Here is a 23,468-nt window from a genome sequence, read left to right on the forward strand (position 1 = left end):
TGGGTTTTAAACTTGTCTTTAAAAGGGGGCCGGAGTAGATGCTGAGAGTGGTAAAGTTAGAGGTGATGCATGCATCTTTATTAACAGATGGAGCAAAGACTGTCAGCTGATTCAATCATACTGCTCCAAAGATGTGGAAATAATGACACTACCAAGGAAAGTCAGTGGGGTATGTGTCACAGCAGTGTATACCCTCCCCCCAGTTGCTAACACCACTGATGCTCAAAATGAACTCCATAATATTATCTGTGAGCTACAAAGCAGAAACACAGAATTTGCACACGTGATAGTGGGTGATTTCAACAGAGCTGAGCTTAAGAGGTGCTACCCCATTTTTTATCTGTTTGTGGATTTCCCCACCAGAGGGGAGAATACCTTAGTCAAAGCTTACTGCAATATTAAAGGAGCCTTTAAAGCTTTGAAGCACCCCAACATAGGCAGCTCCGATCACACTGCCATCCTTCTGCTTACCTATGAGACAGCTTTGAGCAGAGAAAAATGGCAGCTATACAGATCAGAGTCTGGCAGGAGGGTTCCATCTGTTACCTTCAGGACTATTTCAGTACCACCTGCTGGGAGGTCTTCAAAGAAGCGGCTATGCTCAACCTCCAGTTAGACATAGATGTGTATACTGAGTCAGTTCTTGCCTTCATAAATGAATGCATGGAAGATGTAACTACCATGAAAGCCATAACTGTAAGAGCTAATGAGAGGCCCTGGCTCACTAGAAATGTCTGAGCTACTGAGGAAATTAACATGGCCTTCAAGGCAAATGACAAAGACAGGTTAGAAGTGGCCAGGTCAAATCTGAAAAAGGGCATCAGAAGCAAAGACGGAGTATGGAAGGAAAATTCAGATCTGCATCCAAGACATGAGGGACACGAGAAGCCTATGGTAGAGGATACAGCATCTCCCAGACTATAAGACCAAATCACCCCAATGTGTTGATAGCTTGGAATTCCTAAATTAACTCTACTCCTCCTTTGGCAGATTTGAGGAGAACACCACTGTAACCTTCTAAAACAAACACTGACAAAAAGGAGATGGTGCTCACTTTAAATGTCGAGGTGGTGAGACTTCAGCTTAAGAAGGTGAATCCTAAGAAGACTGTTGGACCAGACAACATACCTCACAAGATGTTGAGGGGGTGTGCTGATAAATTGTCTGGTACTGACAGACATTGTCAACTGAAATGCTTTGAGAGAATTGTGAAGAAATATATATCTGTGAGTCTGCCCAAGTCCTTTGATCCACTCCAGTTTGCATACCCGGCAAATAGATCGACTGCAGATGCTATAGCAGTCACACTACACCTTTCACTAAAACACCTAGAAGGAAGGAACAACTACGTAAGGCTGCTGTACTTCAGTTCTACGCTCAACACTGTGATACCAGTGCAACTGGTGGATAAGCTTGTGAAACTCTGGATAAACAAGCATCTATGAAACTGAAATCTTGACTTTCTGATTGGTAGACCCCAGTGGACGTGTTGGAAAGAACACCTCTCAACGCATAGTACTGAATACTGGTGTTCCCCAAGGTTGTGTGCTCAGACCCTTGCTCTTCACCATCCTCACCTGTGACTACTGCAAAACACTAGTCAAACCATATAAAGTTCACTGATGATACCACAGTCATGGGTTTTATTAGCGGTGGAAATGAACATAACTACAGGGATGAGGTGAACACTTTGTTTGCCTGGTGTGACGGGAACAGTCTGGACCTGAATGTTAAGACTAAAGAAATAATTATGGACTTCAGGAGAAAAGCAACAGTTCACCAACCACTCACTATCAAAGGGAAAGTAGTAGAGAAAGTCAAAACAACCAAGTTCCTGAGCCTTCACATCTCTGATAACCTCTCCTGGGCTGCTAATACAAACCATATGGTCAAGAAGGCTCAACAGAGGCTTCACTTCCTGAGAAAGTTCAAAAAGGTCAGACTCCCAATGTCTGATCTTATCTCTTTTTACAGTGGAACTATCGTGAGCATCCTCACTAGCAACTTCATAGCATGGTTTGGCAACTGCACAGTTGCTGGGAAGAAGAAACTACAGAGGGTGGTGAGGGTGGCTGAGAAAATCTTGAGCACAAATCTCCCTTCTATTCAGGAGATTTTCTTTACATGAGCAAGAGAGAACTTGTAAAATACTTGCTGTTTCGACCCATCCGACCCACAACTAGTTCTCACGACTTGCGTCTGGAAGGAGGTACCACAGCTTTCGCTGTAGGACTACCTAATTCATGAACAGTTTGTATCCTACAGCTGTAAGATGTAATATGGACACCAAGCCTAATACCGGATACAGAAAAGCCTCTTTCTTTCATTTAATATTGCTGTTCTGAGCAATTGCCGCCCGCATTACTATTATGCAATATGATGACTAATACTGAGTCATGTCTAAGGTTAAAAAGTGCAATATGGTAACTAAACAGCTGCTATTTACTAGTCTCTATTTATTCTCCATCTTAACAGCATAGGGGTTTGGTGGTGGGTATTTATCACTGGATAATGGGTATTGAGTGTGTTTACGTAATGTGAACTACCTCTTGCATGTCATACATTTTGTTATTTTCTTATGTTATTCTTTGATACCGCTGCATTTCTGTCATGAGCTAACATTTATTTCATTTAGGCTGCAGTTGTGTGATCCTGAATGACAAAGTTTCTTTTAATCTTTTTTAAGTATATAAATATATATACATATATACATGTATATATATATATATATATATATATATATATATATATATATATATATATATATATATATATATATATATATATACATACACACACACACACACACACACACACACACATATATAAATATATATGTGAAATATATATGTATGCATATGTATGTATTTATTTCATCATTTAACATTCTTATTTAGCCTAAAGTTTTACCCACGGTGGTGGTGCTGCGGTAGCATTGTCGCCTCGCTGTAAGATGCTGTCCGGTTCGATTCTTAGCTAGAGCGTCTTCTGCGTGGAGACATGTGTGAATGGGTGTACCTTCGTTGAAGGTTGTGCATCAGGACTGGTGACTCGGACCGTAAAAATCAACTACCAGTCATTAGCAGACCAGAGTTCTGCTGTGGCAACCCCTAACTGGGAAAAAGCCGAAAGACACAACAGCAACATTTAGCCTAAAGTTTTAAGGGGTGATGTGGTTGTAACCCTTACTTTTTATTGTTAGTCAGCCAGTACTATTGTCCATGGTCTTTCCTGATATATCGGACAAGGTCACCAGTTTCAAGAAGTGTTCAGCCTGTGGCCACAAGATTCCACCAGAGGACCATCATTCTTTGTGTGTTTACTACCTGGAAGTTAGCACACCTAGATATTGACTATGAGGCATGTGCCTATTTTGGTGCAAGAGGATAAAAGGAACAAGTTGGTCCTGAAAGGCCTGCTGTCTGCTCAAAAAGGGACTTCATTATGGTCTTCTGTTTGCAGTCTCATTCTTTAGCTAAAAGGACAGAGAAGGCAGAGCTTTTTAAGGACAAGGAAAAGGAGAAAGGACAAACCAAGGGAAATGGAGAGAAAGAAGGAAACACTAAAGAAAGTGAAGAGGTCCAGAAAGCAGTCTGTACCTCAAACAAAAAACTTTGGTCTGGGACCAAAAATGCCAAAGCTTTCAGATCAAGAAAATACCCAGATCCTTTCTTCAACTCCCACCCCACCCCCTATTTCCCACATGAGCTGGTGAGTTCTAGGCTCCGCTATCTCTTTTTACAGCAGAATCGAACATCTCAACCACCTTGGTGGCTTCTTCTTCATGGTCCTTCCATTCAAGATGCCTTACAAAAAATGAGGTTGACAGGATGATGCTGATGTTCCTTTGAATCCAAATTCAGTGGGGGGGTGGGGTGGTGGGCTTCATGGCACCATCCCCTTCGGGTACCATAGGCATGAGTCCCATCTGTCTCTCCACTAGTTTATGCTATCCTAGTCTAACCTTCAGATCTGAAGCCTATGGATCCGACCTTTTCCAGGGCATCTATATTCGAGCCAGCACTCCTTAAAACTCTGATGGTATCCCTTACTCTCTCAACTCCAATTTTGTTGGATCAGGACTAGTTTCAGAGCAGAGATTCAAGCGGCTGGGTCGACTCCAAACTTGTCAGATCCATCTGTTCCCTTTCGGTACCCTCTGTTTAGGTTTGATTGTAACCTTTTACATATTCCATAATATTCATATCTTTCCCTATTTGGATGGCTTTCTTATTCAGGCTCCTCTCTGCATGTTCTTCCATGGGATCTAGAATTTACAGTGCTGTTGCTCCACAGTGTGGGCTTCACTGTCAATCTAAAGAAGTCGATTCTGACTCCTTTTTCGAGATCAGGTTTTCTTTGGTCACATGATTGAGCGTGTGAAGTTTTGAGTTAACGCCATCTGTGCACAGGAGAGTAGGGCAGTATATGTGTAGATATGCTAACATAGCTAGCTGGCGTTTTGTAAAGAATTTTTTATTTGACTATCACACTGATTTGTACAAATATTTAAGTTAAAAATGCATTTGTTAAGTTACTTGTGTTAAAAATTTATCAGCAGTAGGTCCTGCTGGACAGAAAGAATGTATACATGCATATTAGGTTGCATTGTTGTAACTGGTCAAATGTGTATGTTTATCAGACAACCCTGGAAGGGTGAAAAGTTTGAAATTATGTTATAGCTTTCAGATGCTGCTACAGATCTTAGCAGAGCTGTGTGTGTATGTGTATTGTACTATATTCAGGTGACCAGAGGTAATATCCTCTAACCAGCATCTGGATTCTTTGGAACTCTCACAGCAGCACTTTGGAACCTGACAGGAAAGATTTCTGACAGAATATACATCTCACACATCCACACAGACAGACACATCATCTGGCTTTTGCTGTGGAAAGACACTCAGCATACATCAGCTTGCCTTGCTTTAGTAAGTAGTCAGGGAACAGTAATGCTTTAGTCAAACAGGGACATTTAGCTAGAATAGTTTAGTATTGTTTTCTACATCTGTGAGAAACTGTCCAACTGTATTATTTTTATGTCTCTGGTTGAAACTCTTTTTATTTATTGTATTTAGCATTCCTCCATTTTTCTGTTTTATTTATCATTAAATATTTTAATACCTTTCATTGTGGCTGGTCTTTTAGAGAATACTTTTAACATCTTGAGAGTACTTATGCTTGTTTTTGTGACACTGTGGCCACTCCTGAAAGCCTTGCTGCTTTGGTCACACCCCACCATTTGTGTTAGTATTCATTTTACACAGTATAATTGGCTACTCTTGTGGGTAGCTCACTGGTGGCAGTGTGATTACCTCCATGTCTGAGCAGAAAGGGGCACAGCTAGTAAATTTGTGCCAGGTTTTCCTAGGTGTGTGCGTGCGTGTGAAACTCAGATATCGAAGTGTGTGTGTCAGGCATTGGGAACAGGAACACAAAGTTCCAAAGTTGTCAGTGTGGAGTTTTGTGTGGGCCTGGAGAGAGAGTCCAGCCCCAGGTTTAGAGCATACTCCCTGTTTGCTGTTAAAGGAAATTGTGCTTGGTGCAGGGAGCTGCATCTAAAAATACTGTGTGAATCCATCTTTGCTCTTAGTGACTGCACCTCACTGGAGTCAGTGGTGAGGATAGAGTCTCTCCTTGATTGCTGTTCCGGAGTAGGGACCTGTCACAGATCCCCTTACTTTAATGATTTTTCTTACTCCTCACAATGTCCTCTCTTTGACAACTTTGTCAGTCTCTTCTTCGTTTGGGAGGGACCTCAGCCAGAGAATTTCTAAGAGCTCTGAGGTTCATGACATCCACTATTCCGATGGTTCCTTTGGCCGGACTCCATATGAGGTTCCAGTGGTATATGAAATCAATTTGGCTTATAACATGGTGACCGTATGCACTTTCCCATTCCTCTGTTTAGCATAAAGAAGGAATTTCTTTGCTAGATCACACAAGTATCTTAAAATCCAGGTCATCCCTTTCAGGTGCCTTCCCCATGCTTCAGACCTGACATGGTGGGGGGGGGGGGGGGGTCTTGTTCCTTTTGCATCAAAGTTCAGGGGGTCTGGTGACCACAGTAGGTGAGACTATATCAGCATTAAGGAAATGCAAGCTGTTATCCAGGCTTTTCCTGCTATGAGTCTCCTTAGAATTTTCACAGACAACACCACACTTATATGATACTTAAACAGGGGAGAACAAAGTCTTACTGTCTTTGCAGACTAACCCTCATAGTATGAGACTTTGCCATCAATTAATTCTTCAGTCTGTTTATATTCCCTCTTAATGCAATATTGCTGCAGACAATATGAGCAGATCCTCATGAGTGGATGCTTTACATAGAAGTTTTCTTGGACATTGTAGAGTGGTAGGGTTCTCCTCAAGCAGATCTCTTTCCGCTACCCTCAGAGCAGACAACTCCCCAAGTTCTGTTCTCCAATGCCAAGTCCCTGACTTGGAAGTTGGACGTCATGTCTTTTTCTTGGAAAGGGATGCTCTTATATGTATTTCCCCTCTTCCTCTGTTGCCAAACGTCCTACACAAGATCATGTGGGACTGGCCCAAAATCTTGTTGCTAATTCCATTTTGGGTCAGGCATTGGTTTCCTCATCACAGTTTACCTCACAGGGTGGATCTACTCACACAGGACAAGGGCTGTCTAATTCAACCTCATGATGTTCTTCGTGTTTCACTGTTGCAGTCATCACTTTTGGGTTATCTGCTTGCAGTAGCCCTCAGTTGGCCTGATTAACAAAGTTTTGGGTCCTGCATCAGTTGCTGTCTCTTCTTCCATGAAGTCAGGTCATCAGGGGTATAAAACATTCAGCTGACATCATTACATCAGTCTTTCTTGCCGTGCAGTGCCCGAAGCAATAGCAGTTCGCAAGTGCAGGTTGGCCAAACTCCTGAAATTTACTTTTTAGAGTTTCAGAACCGAAGTTTTCAACTAAAGCTAAGTACCCTGTTGGGGAAACTTTTTCTTGCTCTTTACCGATGTCAGTAAAAGTTAATAATTGCATTACTTGTGGAAAGCAAATATAAAGATTTTCATTCGTACTGTATTCCTTGTCTAGGCCCTGACCACAACATACCATGTTGTCAGTTTTGTGCTTTATTTAATCAGCGCACTATCCATCGTCGGTATAGTTTCGGCTCTAAATATTTTGGTTCTCGGTTTAATTAACCAGAAATGTCATCGGTTAGCCATCTTACTACCGGGATTCCGAAAAAATGCAAGGATAAAGACAGAGGCCGCCGAGGTCCAAAACTGTCGACCCTTCTCCTAAGCCAGTCCCCAGTACTCAGTGAGGCGCGTTCGCAGCCCCCAATACCCACTACTTCTGATTCGCAGGCCTCTACTGAGACCCATTCGGAGTCCAGTATGCCACAAGATGCTTCAGCTTTGGAACCTGCGGATGTCTCTACCTTGGATGGGTCCAGAGCCGCTGTGCAGACACCAGCATCTGAGGGTGTATTCAGGCCTATGGACTTGCATATTAAACCGACGCCTCCTTCTTCTTTTAGGCCTAAATCTCGAACCATGCCTAAAAAAACGATGCCCAGGCCGCATTCTCAGGCCTCTTTGCCTAAAAAACAAATGATAAGAATGGCTGAAGATCTTATAACTTTAATCAGGGGAAGCAAGCCTCCCACTTCTAAGAGACCTAGGACTAAAGTTGTTTATGAATCTTCTGACCAGGATTCTGATTTTTTTGATGATCTGGATTTGCCCTTATCTCTACTTATGAGGATTCTGATGCAGAGGACTCTATTCCCTCTGCTTCCCCTCCAGAGGATTTTTCTTTTGGTGAAACCTTACATACTCTAAGGGAGCATTTCCATTGGGAAAGCCATGATTTTTCTGATTCAAAAAAGAGGCTTTAGGGATTTCTTACTCCTGCCTCAGCGTAGGCCTTTAGCTATTTTTCCTGTACTAGACATTGTTGTTGATGCCTTTTTGGAATCTAGTTTGGCCCCTGATTCCTTGCCTCCTGCTCCCAGAAAACCTGACAGATATTACAGGGTTCCTGATTCACACAAGTTCCTTTTTAAAAATCCTATTGCAGATCCAGAGACTATTTCACAGAGACCCAAGGGCATTAAGGCTTCTACTAAAAATCCTACCCCTTCTAATAGAGACTTTAGGGCGCTGGCTAGATGGGGTAGGAAGATATACACTTCTGCAACCTTGGTTATTAGGGCTTTAAACTGCCAGTTTCATATGTTAAAGTATCAACAACATGTTATTGGACTGCTTAAATAGAAAATTATGTTGATTCCTGACTATGCGAAAAATAAAGAATTACAGGATTTAATGCATTCTGCTGAACAAGTTGGAAAACATGATTTGCAATGTGGATTTGATTCTTTAGAGGCCTCTTGCTGGGCTGCTGTTACTGGTTCTGTGCTCAGAAGGCATGCTTGGCTAAAGGAGCAATCTTTACCTGGTCATGTTAAAGCTAAATTGTTGGATGCTTCCTTAAATCAGGACCGTCTGTTTGGCAACAAGGCTGAGGAAGTTCTTAAAAAGATGGAAGATAAAGCTAAATCTATGCAAACTGTTAGATTTCTTACAAGTTCAGCCTCCTAGATTTAGTAAGCACTGGCCCTCTAAGAACTGGTCCTTTCCAGCCTCTTCAAGGTTTTCTTCAAGCCAAACCCAGACATGGCAGAAACCCCAGGTTTCAGTCCCTGGGACACACAAGACTAAGCAATGGGGGGTTTCCGCACCCAAATCAGGGAGTAGTAAGACTCCCCCCTACGTAAAACAGTCTCAATGACTTGCTTTTAAAACTTCCAAGCACTTATCAACTGAATGCTCCTTTAGGCGGAAAGATTGGTCTGCAGGCCAAAAACTGGGAACTCATTACCCAAGACAAATGGGTTTTAAATATAGTGTTCCAAGGATACAGATTTCACTTCTACACCTTAAAAACACCAAGCAGGTGGACAGATCTACCCCCAAATCAGTGGGAAGAGGCCCAAAATCAAGTACTCTCTCTCTCAAACATGGGGGGCTATTCAGACTGTACCAGAAGAGGAAAAGGGACAAGGGTTCTATTCGAGACTTTTCCTGGTACCCAGAAGAGGCAATACATGACGCCCTATTCTGGACCTTTCTACTGTAAATACCTTTCTGGTGATTCCAAAATTCAAGATGCTGACTCTTCACCAGCTGCTTCCTATGCTAGGCAAAAATGCATGGTTGGCAACACTAGATTTAAAAAAAGCATACCTGCACATTCCTGTCCTATCAGGGAGTCTTGCAGAAGATACCTACACTTCAAAGCGGCTACATGCACCATCAGTTCTCTGCACTGCCCTTTGCCTTATCTACTGCGCCCAGGGTATTCACAAAGTGCCTAGCTCCAGTCATTGCATTCTGCATACAAGGAAATATTCAAATATAGCCATATCTGGACGATTGTCTAATTCAGGCAGAAAGCCAGGACATACTTTTGGATCATCTGGCTTTTGTTCAAAGGGTACTGGCCTGTCTGGGGTACACGATAAACGAAAATAACTCACACCTGGTACCCTGTCAACAAATTATATTCCTGAGAGAGAGCTTGAACACAACTTCCCAAATGGCTTTCCTCACGCCAGAGAAACGGATTCATTTGACAACCTACTTCAAACAAGTGGCCACAAAAACCCAGTTATCTGCAAGGCAAATACTGCAAGCCTTGGGGTTCATGGCCTCCTGCATTCTTTTAATTCCATATGCAAGGCTGCATATGAGGAAACTGCAGTGGTATCTCAAAAGCCTATGGTGTCAACATTCACAGGATCTAAAAGCAAGGATTCCTATCATACCTTGCCTATGCTTAGAGTTCCTTTGGTGGGCAGAGGCCAGCCACCAAAACAGGGGTCTGCCATTCACATTACCCCCTGCCACCCAAACCTTAACAACAGATGCATCAGACTATGCATGGGGGGCCCACCTGGCAGAGAAGTGCATTCAGGGCAAATGGAACCCTAGTCAAATGCACCTGCATATCAATCAAAAAGAAATGTTAGCAGTACAGAATGCTCTGACAGCCTTCAAAGACCACATTCTTCCAGGACAATTAATGATAAAGACAGACAAACACCACTGTTATGTGATATATAAACAAGCAGGGGGGTACACATTCTTACCCCGTGTGCAGACTAGCCATGGCATTGTGGAACACAGCCCTGAGCTATCAAGTACATTTACAAGCTCACTTCCTGCCAGGATAACTAAATATTCTGGCAGACGAACTAAGCAGATACCTCATGGACCCACACGAGTGGAAACTGGAACCAAGGATTTTCAACATGTTTACAAGCAAATAGGGGAGCCCAGATATACACCTGTTTGCCTCCCCCCAAAACCATCAGTTGGACAATTTCTGCACAAGGACTCCTCACAAACAAGCTTGGAAAGTGGATGCTCTGTCCTTCAGCTGGAAAAAACTATCAGTTTATGCCTTTCCTTCTCTGCCTCTGCTCTCCAGAGTACTACTAAAGATCAAACAAGACAAACCAAGGACGATTTTGATTGCACCAGACTGGCCACGCCAACACTGTTACCCCCTCTTGCTCAGTGTGTCACTGTGGGCCCCATGGCACCTGCCTCAGATTCCTACTCTATTGTCTCAGCAGGAGAACCAAATTCTGCACCCGTAACTTCAAACACTGAATCTAGCAGCCTGGCCAATTACATAATTTCTCCTTTACCATCTCTCAGTAAGCCAGTGATGGATATCATTTTAGAGGCAAGGAGGCCTAGTACCAGAAAGTCTTGCACTGAAAAATGGAAAAGATTCTGTGCCTGGAACCAAGCTCAATGGATGAGTACAACAGTGCCCAATTTACCTCAGATTTTACAATACTTAACTGAGATTCTTCATAAGGGCCTGTCTTTCTCCATCAAAATTCATGCCTCAGCCATCTCATCTCATTATAACACAGAACCACCTCTCTTCTTTCATCCACTGCTTAAACAGTTCCTCAGAGGGGCCAAAACTTTACGACCACCCAGGAGAGCTCCAACTCCAGCCTGGGACCTCAACTTCCCTTCCTCCTTTCGAGCCAGCTGCCACTGCAGACTTAAAATTCCTTTCTTGGAAAACAGCTTTCCTTTTAGCAATCACTTCAGCAAGAAGGGTGTCTGAATTACAGGCACTTGTGGCAGTGGAGCCTTTCATCATCTTTCATGCGGACAGAGTGTCCCTCAGGACCAATCCCTCCTTCATGCCCAAGGTGGTATCCAGTGTGGCCCTTAATCAGTCCATACATTTGCCAAACTTCTTCCCTAATCCACAGAACAAAGAGGAACGGATTCCGCACTCCTTAGACGTGCACAGACAACTTAGATTCTACTTGGACAGAACTAAACCTCAAAGGAAGTCTGATCAACTGCTGGTGGCATTTGCTGCAGGGGCAGAGGAGAAGGCTATTTCAAAGCAAACCATTTCCAAATGGATAGGTAATTGCATTGATTTCTGTTACAAACACCATGGAAAACCTATCCCACAGGGGATCAGACCCCACTCTACCAGGGCTGCATCTACCTCTGCAGCCTTTCTCAGAGGCAACCCTACCAGGGACATCCTAGAAGCTGCTACCTGAAGTTCTGTACATACTTTCACCAAGCATTACCATCTGCCAATTTTCTCTAAATCTAGAGTTGGCTTTGCAACTGCAGTCTTGCAAAGCCTTTTAGCTGGTCCTAATTCTCTTTAAATTCCTCCTCCTCCCATCCTTAGCTTTGGGAATCTGCCCAAAAGTGATGACTGCAACAGTGAAACACAAAGAACATAGTACAGCTGTGTACACTTATCATAAATGTACATGTCTGAGTGTATTCACTGTTGCAGTCCGGGTTACCCTCCCTCCAGCCCCCATCTTTTTTTGGATATATCTCTACTTTCCTTTGCTATCTTCAAAAGCTTTTTGGTGTATTTGCTTTTTTATTGAAGGTTTAACCTTATATATTTATAGATTTAATTGCTTCCCATTAAGGGGCACCTAACATTTGGGGCAAGAAAAACTGATGTAATGGCGTTGGCTGCATGTTTTATACCCCTGACTACCTGACATCATGGAAGAAGGGACAGCAACTGACGCAGGACCCAAGATTTTGTTAATCAGGCCGACTGAGGGCTACTGCAAGCAGATAACCCAAAAGTGATGACTGCAACAGTGAATACACTTGAACATGTACATTTATGGTAAGTGTACACAACTGTACTTTCTAAACCTACAGTTGACTCTCTAGGTGATGGGGTTTTGATTCCTTTTAGGCACCTGTTTTCTGAGAACATGCAAAAGGTTTTATGGAAGACAGAAAACCCACTGCTACAAAATCTTGTGTTGTGAATTGAAAAAGATTTTCTTTTTGGTGTTACAGTAATGAACAATGCCCTGTTTTAGGATGTATTCCTATTGCTCTTAATTACTTTGTCAGTTGCTCAAATATGGTCTAGCGTACTCTTTTATTAAAGCTCATTTGTCAGCCATTTCTGCTTGTCTGCCTCTGGATCCACCACTTTCCTTTAGGTTTGAAGTCAATCAGTTCCACAGATGTGTCCTTCATATTAGGCCTCCACAAAAATTAATTTCTCCTTCTTGGGACCTTGACTTTGTTCTTGAGAAATTGAGTCTGCTACCTTTTGAGTCAGCAGCTTCTTCCTTGTTAAAACTTTGTACCTTGAAACTGTATTGTTGGTGACTTTGACTTCTACTAAGAGAGTCTCTGAACTTCAGTCCCTTATGACACTTCCTCTTTTTCTGTTTTTTTTTTTTCACACAGACAATGGTGTCTCTTAGAATCAGTCTTTCTACAGTGACCAGTGATGTGCATTTGAATCAGGCCATTTTTCCTTCCTTTCTTTACTTCTCGTTAAGTGGAATCTCAATTCTTTGGATTTCCATAGACTTTCTAGGTATTATTTAGACAAGACTAAAGCTATTTGGAAATCTGAGCAATTTTTTTCAGGACTAGAAATTGGGTTTAGCAATTTCTAAACAAACAATTTCTTCTTGGATTTCTAAAGCTATTCCCTTTTCATGGCAAAAAGATTCCTAATTCTGTTCATACTCATTCTACTAGGAAGGTTGCAATTTCTGGAGCTTTTTAAGGGTCTGGATGCTAGATCCATTTTGGAAGGTGCTACTTGGTCTACTGTGCATACTTTTTACTAGGCACTACAAGCTGAATGTGATTTCAATTCAAAGACCAGAGCAAGATTTGCTACGGTCCGACTATCCTCCATGGGTTTTTGGAGAGTTCCTTCTTTCTCCTCCCAACCTTTACAGTACAGTACTGCAACATTGATAAGGAAGGGCATTGTACAGTTGTGTAAGAATGTACCAGAAGATTAGATGTTATACTTAAACTTTTGCAGTATTCCATCCCTCTGTTCTCCCCTGTAGGGTTTTTTTCTTCTCCCTCTGATGAGGGTTGTTTTCTTTCTTTCTGGATGTACATGTACCAACTTTCTTTTCTTCCTCATTGGTTGCTCCTGTTCTCCTGGGGCAATTCTGTTCTGAAAATTTGAAGCTTGTATGTATGTATTGTATTTCCAGGATGTAGTTGTAACGACCCTTGTGTATATAGATTACTGTTGTGTTTGTTTCCTTGTAGAGCTCTTTCCTCCATGCTTTTTTAAGTAAAAAAGTTCTTACTAAATTGGCACTAAAACTGTCCTTGTATCAGACCCCCATCAAGCTCCTGACAGCACGCATGAAAGGCACCTTTCAGCTTTGAAAGCTGGCCAGTCACTAGAGTATATCCCAAATATATTTGACTACTACAGCAGTGATCTATTAAAACATGAAACTTCACAAAAGCTCAAAGCAATGCTGGAAAGAAAACTAAAAAAACAATTGGATTCTGATAGATTTTCAATTATCATTTCTTCCAAGTCACACATAGTAAAGAAAACTGATTTGCAAAGCTATGCACTTTTGTCCAAACATTTAATGAACAACTTCAGAGCTATACAAAACAGTCACTTAATACTGTATGAAAAGCTAGCCCAATCAAAATTTACCATTACTGCAAGTCAGCTCTGTGGTGTTTCAGCAATTGCTTTTATCTATTAAAACATATTATCATGGTAAATTTACTTACACAATTGTACTTTCCGTATAAGTGTATTATTTTTTTTTTCACCGAGCACAGATGTAAGCAAGTAACTGCTGTGTTTTAATGATGCCTGATTTACTGCAACTTTCCAGAGACATTGCCAGTTGACTTCATTTTACTTAACAGTAAAATTTGCTAGTCAGTTTCTGTACCACAGTTGTGTCATTGGCATGTTATGTTTGTTTTAAGATCAAATTAAATATATGCCCAGGCAACTGCTCCGTTGTATATATTTTTCTTGAATCGAGACATTAGTAACTTGAATAATTTACCAGCTCCTTTCACCTCTGCAGTGACTTTTTTAAATAACATAAACAGGTTGGCTAGTAGAGCCAAAGTGGAATGGAGTTGATAATCTAGATTTAGATACTTACCTTCTAAAGAGATACTGACTGTCCAAAAGACATGTAATATAGTAATGGGGGACTGATGAGTTTACAAAATTGTGAAGTAAAAGCAAAGTTGTAATAAATAGAAAATTCCAAAGTGTAAGTGATAACCAAAATCATGCAATTTACAGCAGTTTTTCTTTTATTTCACTCCTACAAATTTATAGGCAATATGTTTCTTTTTGCATAAATTGTGTTGCATGGTATGGTTTTCATCTGCATGTAAACAATGACGTTTTGGTGGATTGGAGACTAGTAAATAAAGTTTAAAATATTTCAAATTGATTTGATAGGAAGCAGCAGAGGGCACAAGGAGGAAATAAACCACAACAGCAACAGCAGCAGCAACACCAACAGCAGCCACAGTCACACCAGAATCAAACAGAGCATCAGCAGAACACCAGACACTGCCGGGATCAGCGGGATCAGCAGAGACAGTACCAGGGCAACCACGGTCCACCATTCTCAGGGAGACAAGGTCACCATGGTTATAACCAAAACAGGCGATGGCATCAGAACCAGAGGCACACACAGAATGACCGAGAACTGTACAGAAATGCCAAAGAGACTGAGACTGGGAAAGAGGACAGACAATTTTCAGAGAACGGAGCTGAGCCTCAGCGGAATGAGGAGGTAGCCAACCATCAGTCTCAGCAGTTGATTCTTGAATCTGAAACAAAGCTCAGGAACAGTGTCCTGGATGGTGTAGGGGATAAGGCCAAGTGTATTCTATTGCCATCTTCCAAAGATAGACTGAGACGACGACTTAAAGAAAAGGTGATTAATAAATTCAGGCGTGTATCTTCTCATTTTATATATTATTGCATGTTTGTAAGGTTGTTTGAGATTTATTGCAGAGGACTAAATTACTCAATTGTTAGTGAGCTACTTCCTGTGCCAAGAGTAGGAATCTTCCCCTTTCATTTGTTTACTTTGGGATGTTGAGCAAGTCACTTGACCAGACAGTGCTGTGGGGCAGTTGGGAATAGTGAATTTGCACTAGGCTCTTTGAGAGGTCTTCTAGACTGCATGTCTTTATTAACTGCATGTAAACTTTATATTAGAGAGGTGTACTATAATTCTACTTATTGTATTTGTTTACTGGTGTCCAATTGTGCCATGCAAGACCCCTTTTCAGTGCAAGACCGGAGAGAAAAACTCCTTAAAAACATAAAACATTTTAGCTACATCATAGTTGAGCTAATGATAATTAGGCAAAAAGATGTCTGGTAAAATTTTCATAATTACTTAAACATAAAGATATCTTACATAATAAACATGTCTTACAATGAGTTACATACAATACAAATCAGTCAGCTAATAGCAAAATCAGTTTTCAGTATTTGAGAGGGTCCAAAGTGGTAGCAGTAAAATTGGTTCCAAAGTACTGGTGATTTGATCATTTGGAATGTAGATGGGAGTAGAGTCATTTGTGGTGAAAGTAAACTTGACAGTTAGAAAAAGAGGATAAGATGTAATTAGGGTAAACTAGTCTTGGTATATATAGGATAGTCAGCCAGTTGGGATAGAGCATTGACATAATCTAGCACTTAGGAAATGAGCATGGGTGTGGATAGTATCTAAATATTTTGGAGAGCTCCAAAAATGGCTGACTGGTTTGCTAACATTACAATGTTGGTTGACATTGCCTAGAAATGATTGCAGAGCAGTAGTGGCGCTGTGGTGTGGGCATGGATAAGTGCCAAGTCCTCCGCCCTTTGCAGGGCTCCAGTTTTGGTCAGATCCTGGAATTAATGCTTCAGAGTGGAACTTTGCAGTGGTCCACTGACTTCCACTTCCCCAGATGAGGATGTGTTTCAGTCTTTCTGGGCTGTCACCTCTACTTACTGGGTGGCCCCTCTTGCTAATTCTTCCATCAACTTATGTGCATGTCAGGCAAGATTTTGTGACAGGCAGGTATTGGCACATGGCTCTTTTGATTCTGTTCTAGTTGCAGCTACTACTAAAACAGAGCTGTCCGAGCAGAGTTCCATGGTCATGCCTCCTAACTGGGTATCATGGATTGTAGACCATTTAGGAATGCAGTCTGACTCCTTGAAAACCGAAGATATTAAATTACATAACTCACATGAACAGGTTAAATAGGAATCTAGCTGAGCAGGCATTGGATTCACACAGGAAACCTCCAACACCATACACCAGGAAACAGACTTGAGTCTCTGAGCATAATGATGTGGTGTATTACTAATCTGTAATTCACTGAAACATTTAGAAACTAAAAACGCTAACAGTTTCTATTGATCCATGAAATTATAGAGCATTTAAGTCCCTTTTAGTGCTTACCTAGTGTTACAAGCTCTAGGAACCTTGTGCTCTGGATTAGCCCTGCTCCGCTCATTCTCAAGCTCTGCAAGAGTAGATATTGCTGTTCTTTTCTAACTTATCCTTCACCATGTGCTTCCCCTTCTATCTGCTCCCATTCTGAAAGGCTTGCTACATTAGAAGGACACCACCCAACTGAACTAACAGAAAACTTTTCTGCCTGCCCCTCGCAAATTAAAGACCTAACAAGGGTACTCTCTCTAACTCCTGTCTGTTAGCACTAATGTTAAGCTGAACTAGGTCTACTGCACGATTAGCCCACCCCCAAAGGCTTCATTAAACGCTAAACCCACTAAAATTAACCATCCCTGGTAGCTAACAGCTAAGGAAATTCCTCATGCCTACAAGTCATTATTTACCTCACTCTGATTGTACTGAGTGTTAGATTAGCTTAATAAAGCTAATTGTAGAGTATCTAAGTCACCTCAAAAATGTTAGCAGTTTTACATTGAAACACTTAGAAACCAAAAATGTTAGCAGTTTTTCAATTGAAACATTTAGAAACTAAAAACACTACCAGTTTCTATTGCTCCATGAAATTATAGAGCATTTAAGTCCCTTTTAGTGCTTACCTTAGTGTTACAAGTTCTATGAACCTTGTGCTCTGGATTATCGCTCACCCACCGCCCCAAGTGGTGCTAAATTTATAGTTATATAGCCACACCCCTTTCTTACTACTACAGCAGCCAATCTACAGGATTCCTCATTAACCACACCCAGCCAACAGCATACAACAGCCAGTCTACACTAGATACCTCTATTAAACCCATACTGCTACCTGCCCTTCCTTCCTAAGTATTCTCATATATCCTGGTTAAAATATAATACTGTTAGAATGTCTTTTGCCAATCTCAATTTCACTTCCTAAAATAAAGCTATTATCATTGTCTCTGCTGCCCTTGATGCTCATTCCTTATCTCCTTACCCTCTATGAAAATCAACCCAATTTACAGGATTCCAGTACCCAAAAAGCCAAACAGCTACTCAATAAAAACCTGTATGAAAGCTCACCTAATTAATCACCTCATCCAACTCCTTAACACCTAAAAACTATCATCCTGTTAAGTCCAAATACATCAACCCCAAAACCAAAAACTATCACAAACTAATTTACAAACTGCTAAGCTAATCTAGCCGGTTAGCCTGCACTACAACCTCATGTTAGATGGAGACATCCATCAAACCCAGGTCCTTCCTCCCCTGCTGGCTCAAATCCCATTGATATTAACCCCATTATCTTACCAACTATAAGTAGGCCCTCCAATTCACTCCTTATGTGTTACCTAAACATCAGAAGCGTAAATAACAAGGTACATAGCTTGCATGCCCTCTTAGCATTTCATTCCGATTGCTGTTCGGAGTAGGGACCTGTCACAGATCCCTTACTTTAATGATTTTCTTACCCTCACAATGTCCTCTCTTTGACAACTTTGTAGCCCTTCCTTGTTGGGTAGGGACCTGTCACAGATTCCTTAGTTATGATTTTCTTTCTCCTCCAATGTCCTGTTTGAAACTTTGTCAGTCTCTTCTTCGCTTGTGAGGGACCTCAGCCAGAGAATTTCTAAGAGCTCTGAGGTTCATGACATCCACATTGATGTTCCTTTGCACCCCAAAGTTCCCAGGGTATATGAAATCAATTTGGCTTATAACATGGTGACCGTATGCACTTTCCCATTCCTCTGTTTAGCATAAAGAAGGAATTTATTTGCTAGGTCACACAAGTACAAAGTCTTAGTGTCTTTGCAGACTAACCCTCATAGTATGAGACTTTGCCATCAATTAATTCTTCAGTCTGTTTATATTCCCTCTTAATGCAGTATTGCTGCAGACAATATGAGCAGATCCTCATGAGTGGATGCTTTACATAGAAGTTTTCTTGGACATTGTAGAGTGGTAGGGTTCTCCTCAAGCAGATCTCTTTCCCCTCCCCTCAGAGCAGACAACTCCCCAAGTTCTGTTCTCCAATGCCAAGTCCCTGACTTGGAAGTTGGACGTCATGTCTTTTTCTTGGAAAGGGATGCTCCTATATGTATTACCCCTCTTCCTCTGTTGCCAAACGTCCTACACAAGATCATGTGGGACTGGCCCAAAATCTTGTTGCTAATTCCATTTTGGGTCAGGCAGCATTGGTTTCCTCATCACAGTTTACCTCACAGGGTGGATCTACTCACACAGGACAAGGGCTGTCTAATTCAACCTCATGATGTTCTTCGTGTTTCACTGTTGCAGTCATCACTTTTGGGTTATCTGCTTGCAGTAGCCCTCAGTTGGCCTGATTAACAAAGTTTTGGGTCCTGCGTCAGTTGCTGTCTCTTCTTCCATGAAGTCAGGTCATCAGGGGTATGAAACATTCAGCTGACATCATTACATCAGTCTTTCTTGCCGTGTGGTGCCTGAAGCAATAGCAGTTCGCAAGTGCAGGTTGGCCAAACTCCTGAAATTTTCTTTTTAGAGTTTCAGAACCGAAGTCTTCAACTAAAACTAAGTACCCTGTTGGGGAAACTTTTTCTTGCTCTTTACCGATGTCAGTAAAAGTTAATAATTGCATTACTTGTATTCCTTGTCTAGGCCCTGACCACAACGTACCATGTTGTCAGTTTTGTGCTTTATCTAATCAGTGCACTATCCATCGTCGGTATAGTTTTGGCTCTAAATATTTCGGTTCTCAGTTTAATTAACCAGAAATGTCATCGGTTAGCCATCTTACTACCGGGATTCTGAAAAAATGCAAGGATAAAGACAGAGGCCGCCGAGGTCCAAAACTGTTGACCCTTCTCCTAAGCCAGTCCCCAGTACTCAGTGAGGTGCTTTCGCAGCCCCCAATACCTGCTACTTCTGATTCGCAGGCCTCTACTGAGACCCATTTGGAGTCCAGTATGCCGCAAGATGCTTCAACTTTGGAACCTGCAGATGTCTCTACCTTGGATGGGTCCAGAGCCGCTGTGCAGGCACTGGCTTCTGAGGGTGTATTCAGGCCTATGAACTTGCATATTAAACCAACGCCTCCTTCTTCTTTTAGGCCTAAATCTCGAACCATGCCTAAAAAAACGATGCCCAGGCTGCATACTCGGGCCACTATGCCTAAAAAACAAGTGATAAGAATGGCTGAAGATCTTATAACTTTAATCAGGGGAAGCCAACCTCCCCCTTCTAAGAGACCTAGGACTGAAGTTGTTTATGAATCTTCTGACCAGGATTCTGATTTTTTTGATGATCTGGATTTGCCCTTATCTACTTATGAGGATTCTGATGCAGAGGACTCTATTCCCTCTGCTTCCCCTCCAGAGGATTTTTCTTTTGGTGAAACCTTACATACTCTAAGGGAGCATTTCCACTGGGAAAGCCAGGATTTTTCTGATTCAAAAAAGAGGCTTTAGGGATTTCTTACTCCTGCCTCAGCGTAGGCCTTTAGCTGTATTTCCTGTACTAGACATTGTTGTTGATGCCTTTTCGGAAACTAGTTTGGCCCCTGATTCCTTGCCTCCTGCTCCCAGAAAACCTGACAGATATTACAGGGTTCCTGATTCACACAAGTTCCTTTTTAAAAATCCTATTGCAGATCCAGAGACTATTTCACAGGGACCCAAGGGCATTAAGGCTTCTACTAAAAATCCTACCCCTTCTAATAGAGACTTTAGGGCGCTGGCTAGATGGGGTAAGAAGGTATACACTTCTGCAACCTTGGTCATTAGGGCTTTAAACTGCCAGTTTCATATGTTAAAGTATCAACAACATGTTATTGGACTGCTTAAATAGAAAATGATGTTGATTCCTGACTATGCGAAAAGTAAAGAATTACAGGATTTAATGCATTCTGCTGAACAAGTTGGAAAACATGATTTGCAATGTGGATTTGATTCTTTAGAGGCCTCTTGCAGGGCTGCTGTTACTGGTTCTGTGCTCAGAAGGCATGCTTGGCTTAAGGAGCAATCTCTACCTGATCATGTTAAAGCTAAATTGTTGGATGCGGCCTTAAATCAGGACCGTCTGTTTGGCAACAAGGCTGAGGAAGTTCTTTGAGTGGAGATAAAGCCCCAACTGTGCAGAATTTGTTGAGATTTTGTGCAGGATTCGGCCTCCTGGCGTTTGGTAGGCGCTGGCCCTCTGGGTGGTCTTTCCCAGCCTCTTAGGAATATTTACTCAGTAAGCCAGACCTTGAAACCTTGGGTTTCCAGTCCCAGAGGGCACTTTGAGGCTAAAGCCATTAGGGGGTTTCGCACCCAAATCAGGGGAGTAGTAAGACTCCCTATGGAAAAACAGTCTCAATGAGCTTGCTTCCTAAAACTTCCAGCACTTCTCAACTGGAGTATGCTTTGAAACTGAAAAGATTGGTCTGCAGGCCAAAAACACAGGAACTCATTACTTGGGACAAATGAGTTTTAAAAACGTGTCTCCCAGGATACAGATTTCACTTCGCACCACCTTACCCAACACCAAGTAGGTGTGAATCTACCCCAAATGATGGGCAGAGGCCCAAAAATCCAAGTACTCTCTCTCTTAACATGGGGGGCTATTCCGGTTGGTACCAGAGAGGGAGAAAAGGGATAAGGGTTCTGTTAGGGCACTGCAGGTACCCAGGCTGGCTGGCTTCATGGCGTCTATCCTGGACCTTTTCCTCTAAATGCTGGTGATTTCCAAAATTCAAGATGCTGACTCTTCACCAGCTGCTTCCTATGCTAGGCAAAATGCTGGTTGGCAACACTAGATTTAAAAGAGCATACCTGCACATCCCATCAGGGAGTCTTGCAGAAGATACCTACACTTCAAAGCAGGCTACATGCACATCAGTTCTCTGCACTGCCCTTTGCTTATCTACTGCCCAGGGTATTCACAAAGTGCCTAGCTCCAGTCATTGCATTCTGCACAAAGAAATATTCAAATATACCCATACTGGACGATTGTCTAATTCAGGCAGAAAGCCAGGACATACTTTTGAATCATCTGGCCTTTGTTCAAAGGGTACTGCTGTCTGGGGTACACCATAAAGAAAAACTCACACCTGGTACCCTGTCAACAAATTATATTCCTGGAGCAAGCTTGAATACAACTTCCCAGATGGCTTTCCTCATGCCAGAGAAAGATTCATTTGACAACCTACTTCAAACAAGGCCACAAAACCCAGTTATCTGCAAGGCAAATACTGCAAGCCTTGGGGTTCATGGCCTCCTGCATTCTTTAATTCCATATGCAAGCTGCATATGAGGAAACTACAGTGGTATCTCAAAGCCTATGGTGTCAACATTCACAGGATCTAAAAGCAATGATTCCTATCATACCTTGCCTATGCTAGAGTTCCTTTGGTGGGCAGAGGCCTGCCACCAAAACAGGGCTCCATTCACATACCCCTGCCACCCAAACCTTAACAACGATGCATCAGACTATGCATGGGGGCTCACCTGGCAGGAAGTGCATTCAGGGCAAATGGAACCCAGTCAAATGCACCTGCATATCAATCAAAGAAATGTTAGCTGTACAGAATGCTCTGACAGCCTTCAAGGACCACATTCTTCCAGGACAATTAAGGGTAAAGACGACAACACCACTGTTATGTGTACATAAACAAGCAGGGGGTACAATTCTACCTTGCAGACTAGCCATGGCATTGTGGAACACAGCCCTGAGCTACAAGTGACATTACAAGCTCATTCCTGCCAGGAAAACTAAATCTGGCAGACAACTAAGCAGAACCTCATGGACCCACAGTGGAAACTGGAACCAAGGATTTTCAACATGTTGACAAGCAAATGGGGAGCCCAGATATAACCTGTTTGCCTCCCCAAAACCATCAGTTGGACAATTTCTGCACAAGGACTCCTCACAAACAAGCTTGGAAAGTGGATGCTCTGTCCTTCAGCTGGAAAAAACTATCAGTTTATGCCTTTCCTCTCTGCCTCTGCTCTCAAGTACTACTAAAGATCAAACAAGACAAACCAAGATTTTGATTGCACCAGACTGGCCACCAACACTGTACCCCTCTTGCCAGTGTTCACTGTGGGCCCATGGCACCTACCTCAGATTCCTACTCTATTGTCTCAGCAGGAGAACCAAATTCTGCACCCTACTTCAAACACTGAACTAGCAGCCTGGCAATTACATAATCTTCCTTTACCATCCTCAGTAAACCAGTGATGGATATCATTTTAGAGGCAAGGAGGCCTAGTACTAGAAATCTTAGCTGAAAAATGGAAAAGATTCTGTGCCTGGAACCAACTCAAGGATGAGTACACAGTGCCCAATTTACCTCAGATTTTACAATACTTAACTGAGATCTTCATAAGGGCCTGTCTTTCTCCATCAAAATTCATGCCTCAGCCATTCACTCATTATAACACAGAACCACCTCTCTCTTTCATCCACTGCTAACAGTTCCTCAGAGGGCCAAAATTACCCGGAGAGCTCCAACTCCAGCCTGGGACCTACTTGCGAAATACCTCCTTTTCGAGCCAGCTGCCACTGCAGACTTAAAATCTTTCTTGGAAAACAGCTTTCCTTTTAGCAATCACTTCAGCAAGGGTGTCTGAATTGCAAGCCCTTATGGCAGTGGAGACTTTCATCATCTTTCATGCGGACAGGTGTCCCTCAGGACCAATCCCTCCTTCATGCCCAAGGTGGTATCCAGTGTGGCCTTA

At 42.2% G+C, this 23,468-nt stretch overlaps 1 protein-coding gene across 1 annotated transcript in view; it reads left to right on the forward strand.

Moving 5' to 3' along the window:
* The window catches only part of CTIF (cap binding complex dependent translation initiation factor), a 2,147,727-nt gene that overhangs the window by 1,579,253 nt on the left and 545,006 nt on the right, over positions 1–23,468 (forward strand). Inside the window, exon 9 of the mRNA XM_044081751.1 lies at positions 14,790–15,273. Within this exon, the coding sequence (XP_043937686.1) occupies positions 14,790–15,273 (484 nt within the window). The remainder of the gene's footprint in view (positions 1–14,789; positions 15,274–23,468) is intronic.

The sequence above is a fragment of the Protopterus annectens genome, chromosome 1.part1 (genome assembly GCF_019279795.1).
Source record: "Protopterus annectens isolate FY-2018-M chromosome 1.part1, PAN1.0, whole genome shotgun sequence".
In the NCBI taxonomy this organism is placed as follows: domain Eukaryota; kingdom Metazoa; phylum Chordata; order Ceratodontiformes; family Protopteridae; genus Protopterus; species Protopterus annectens.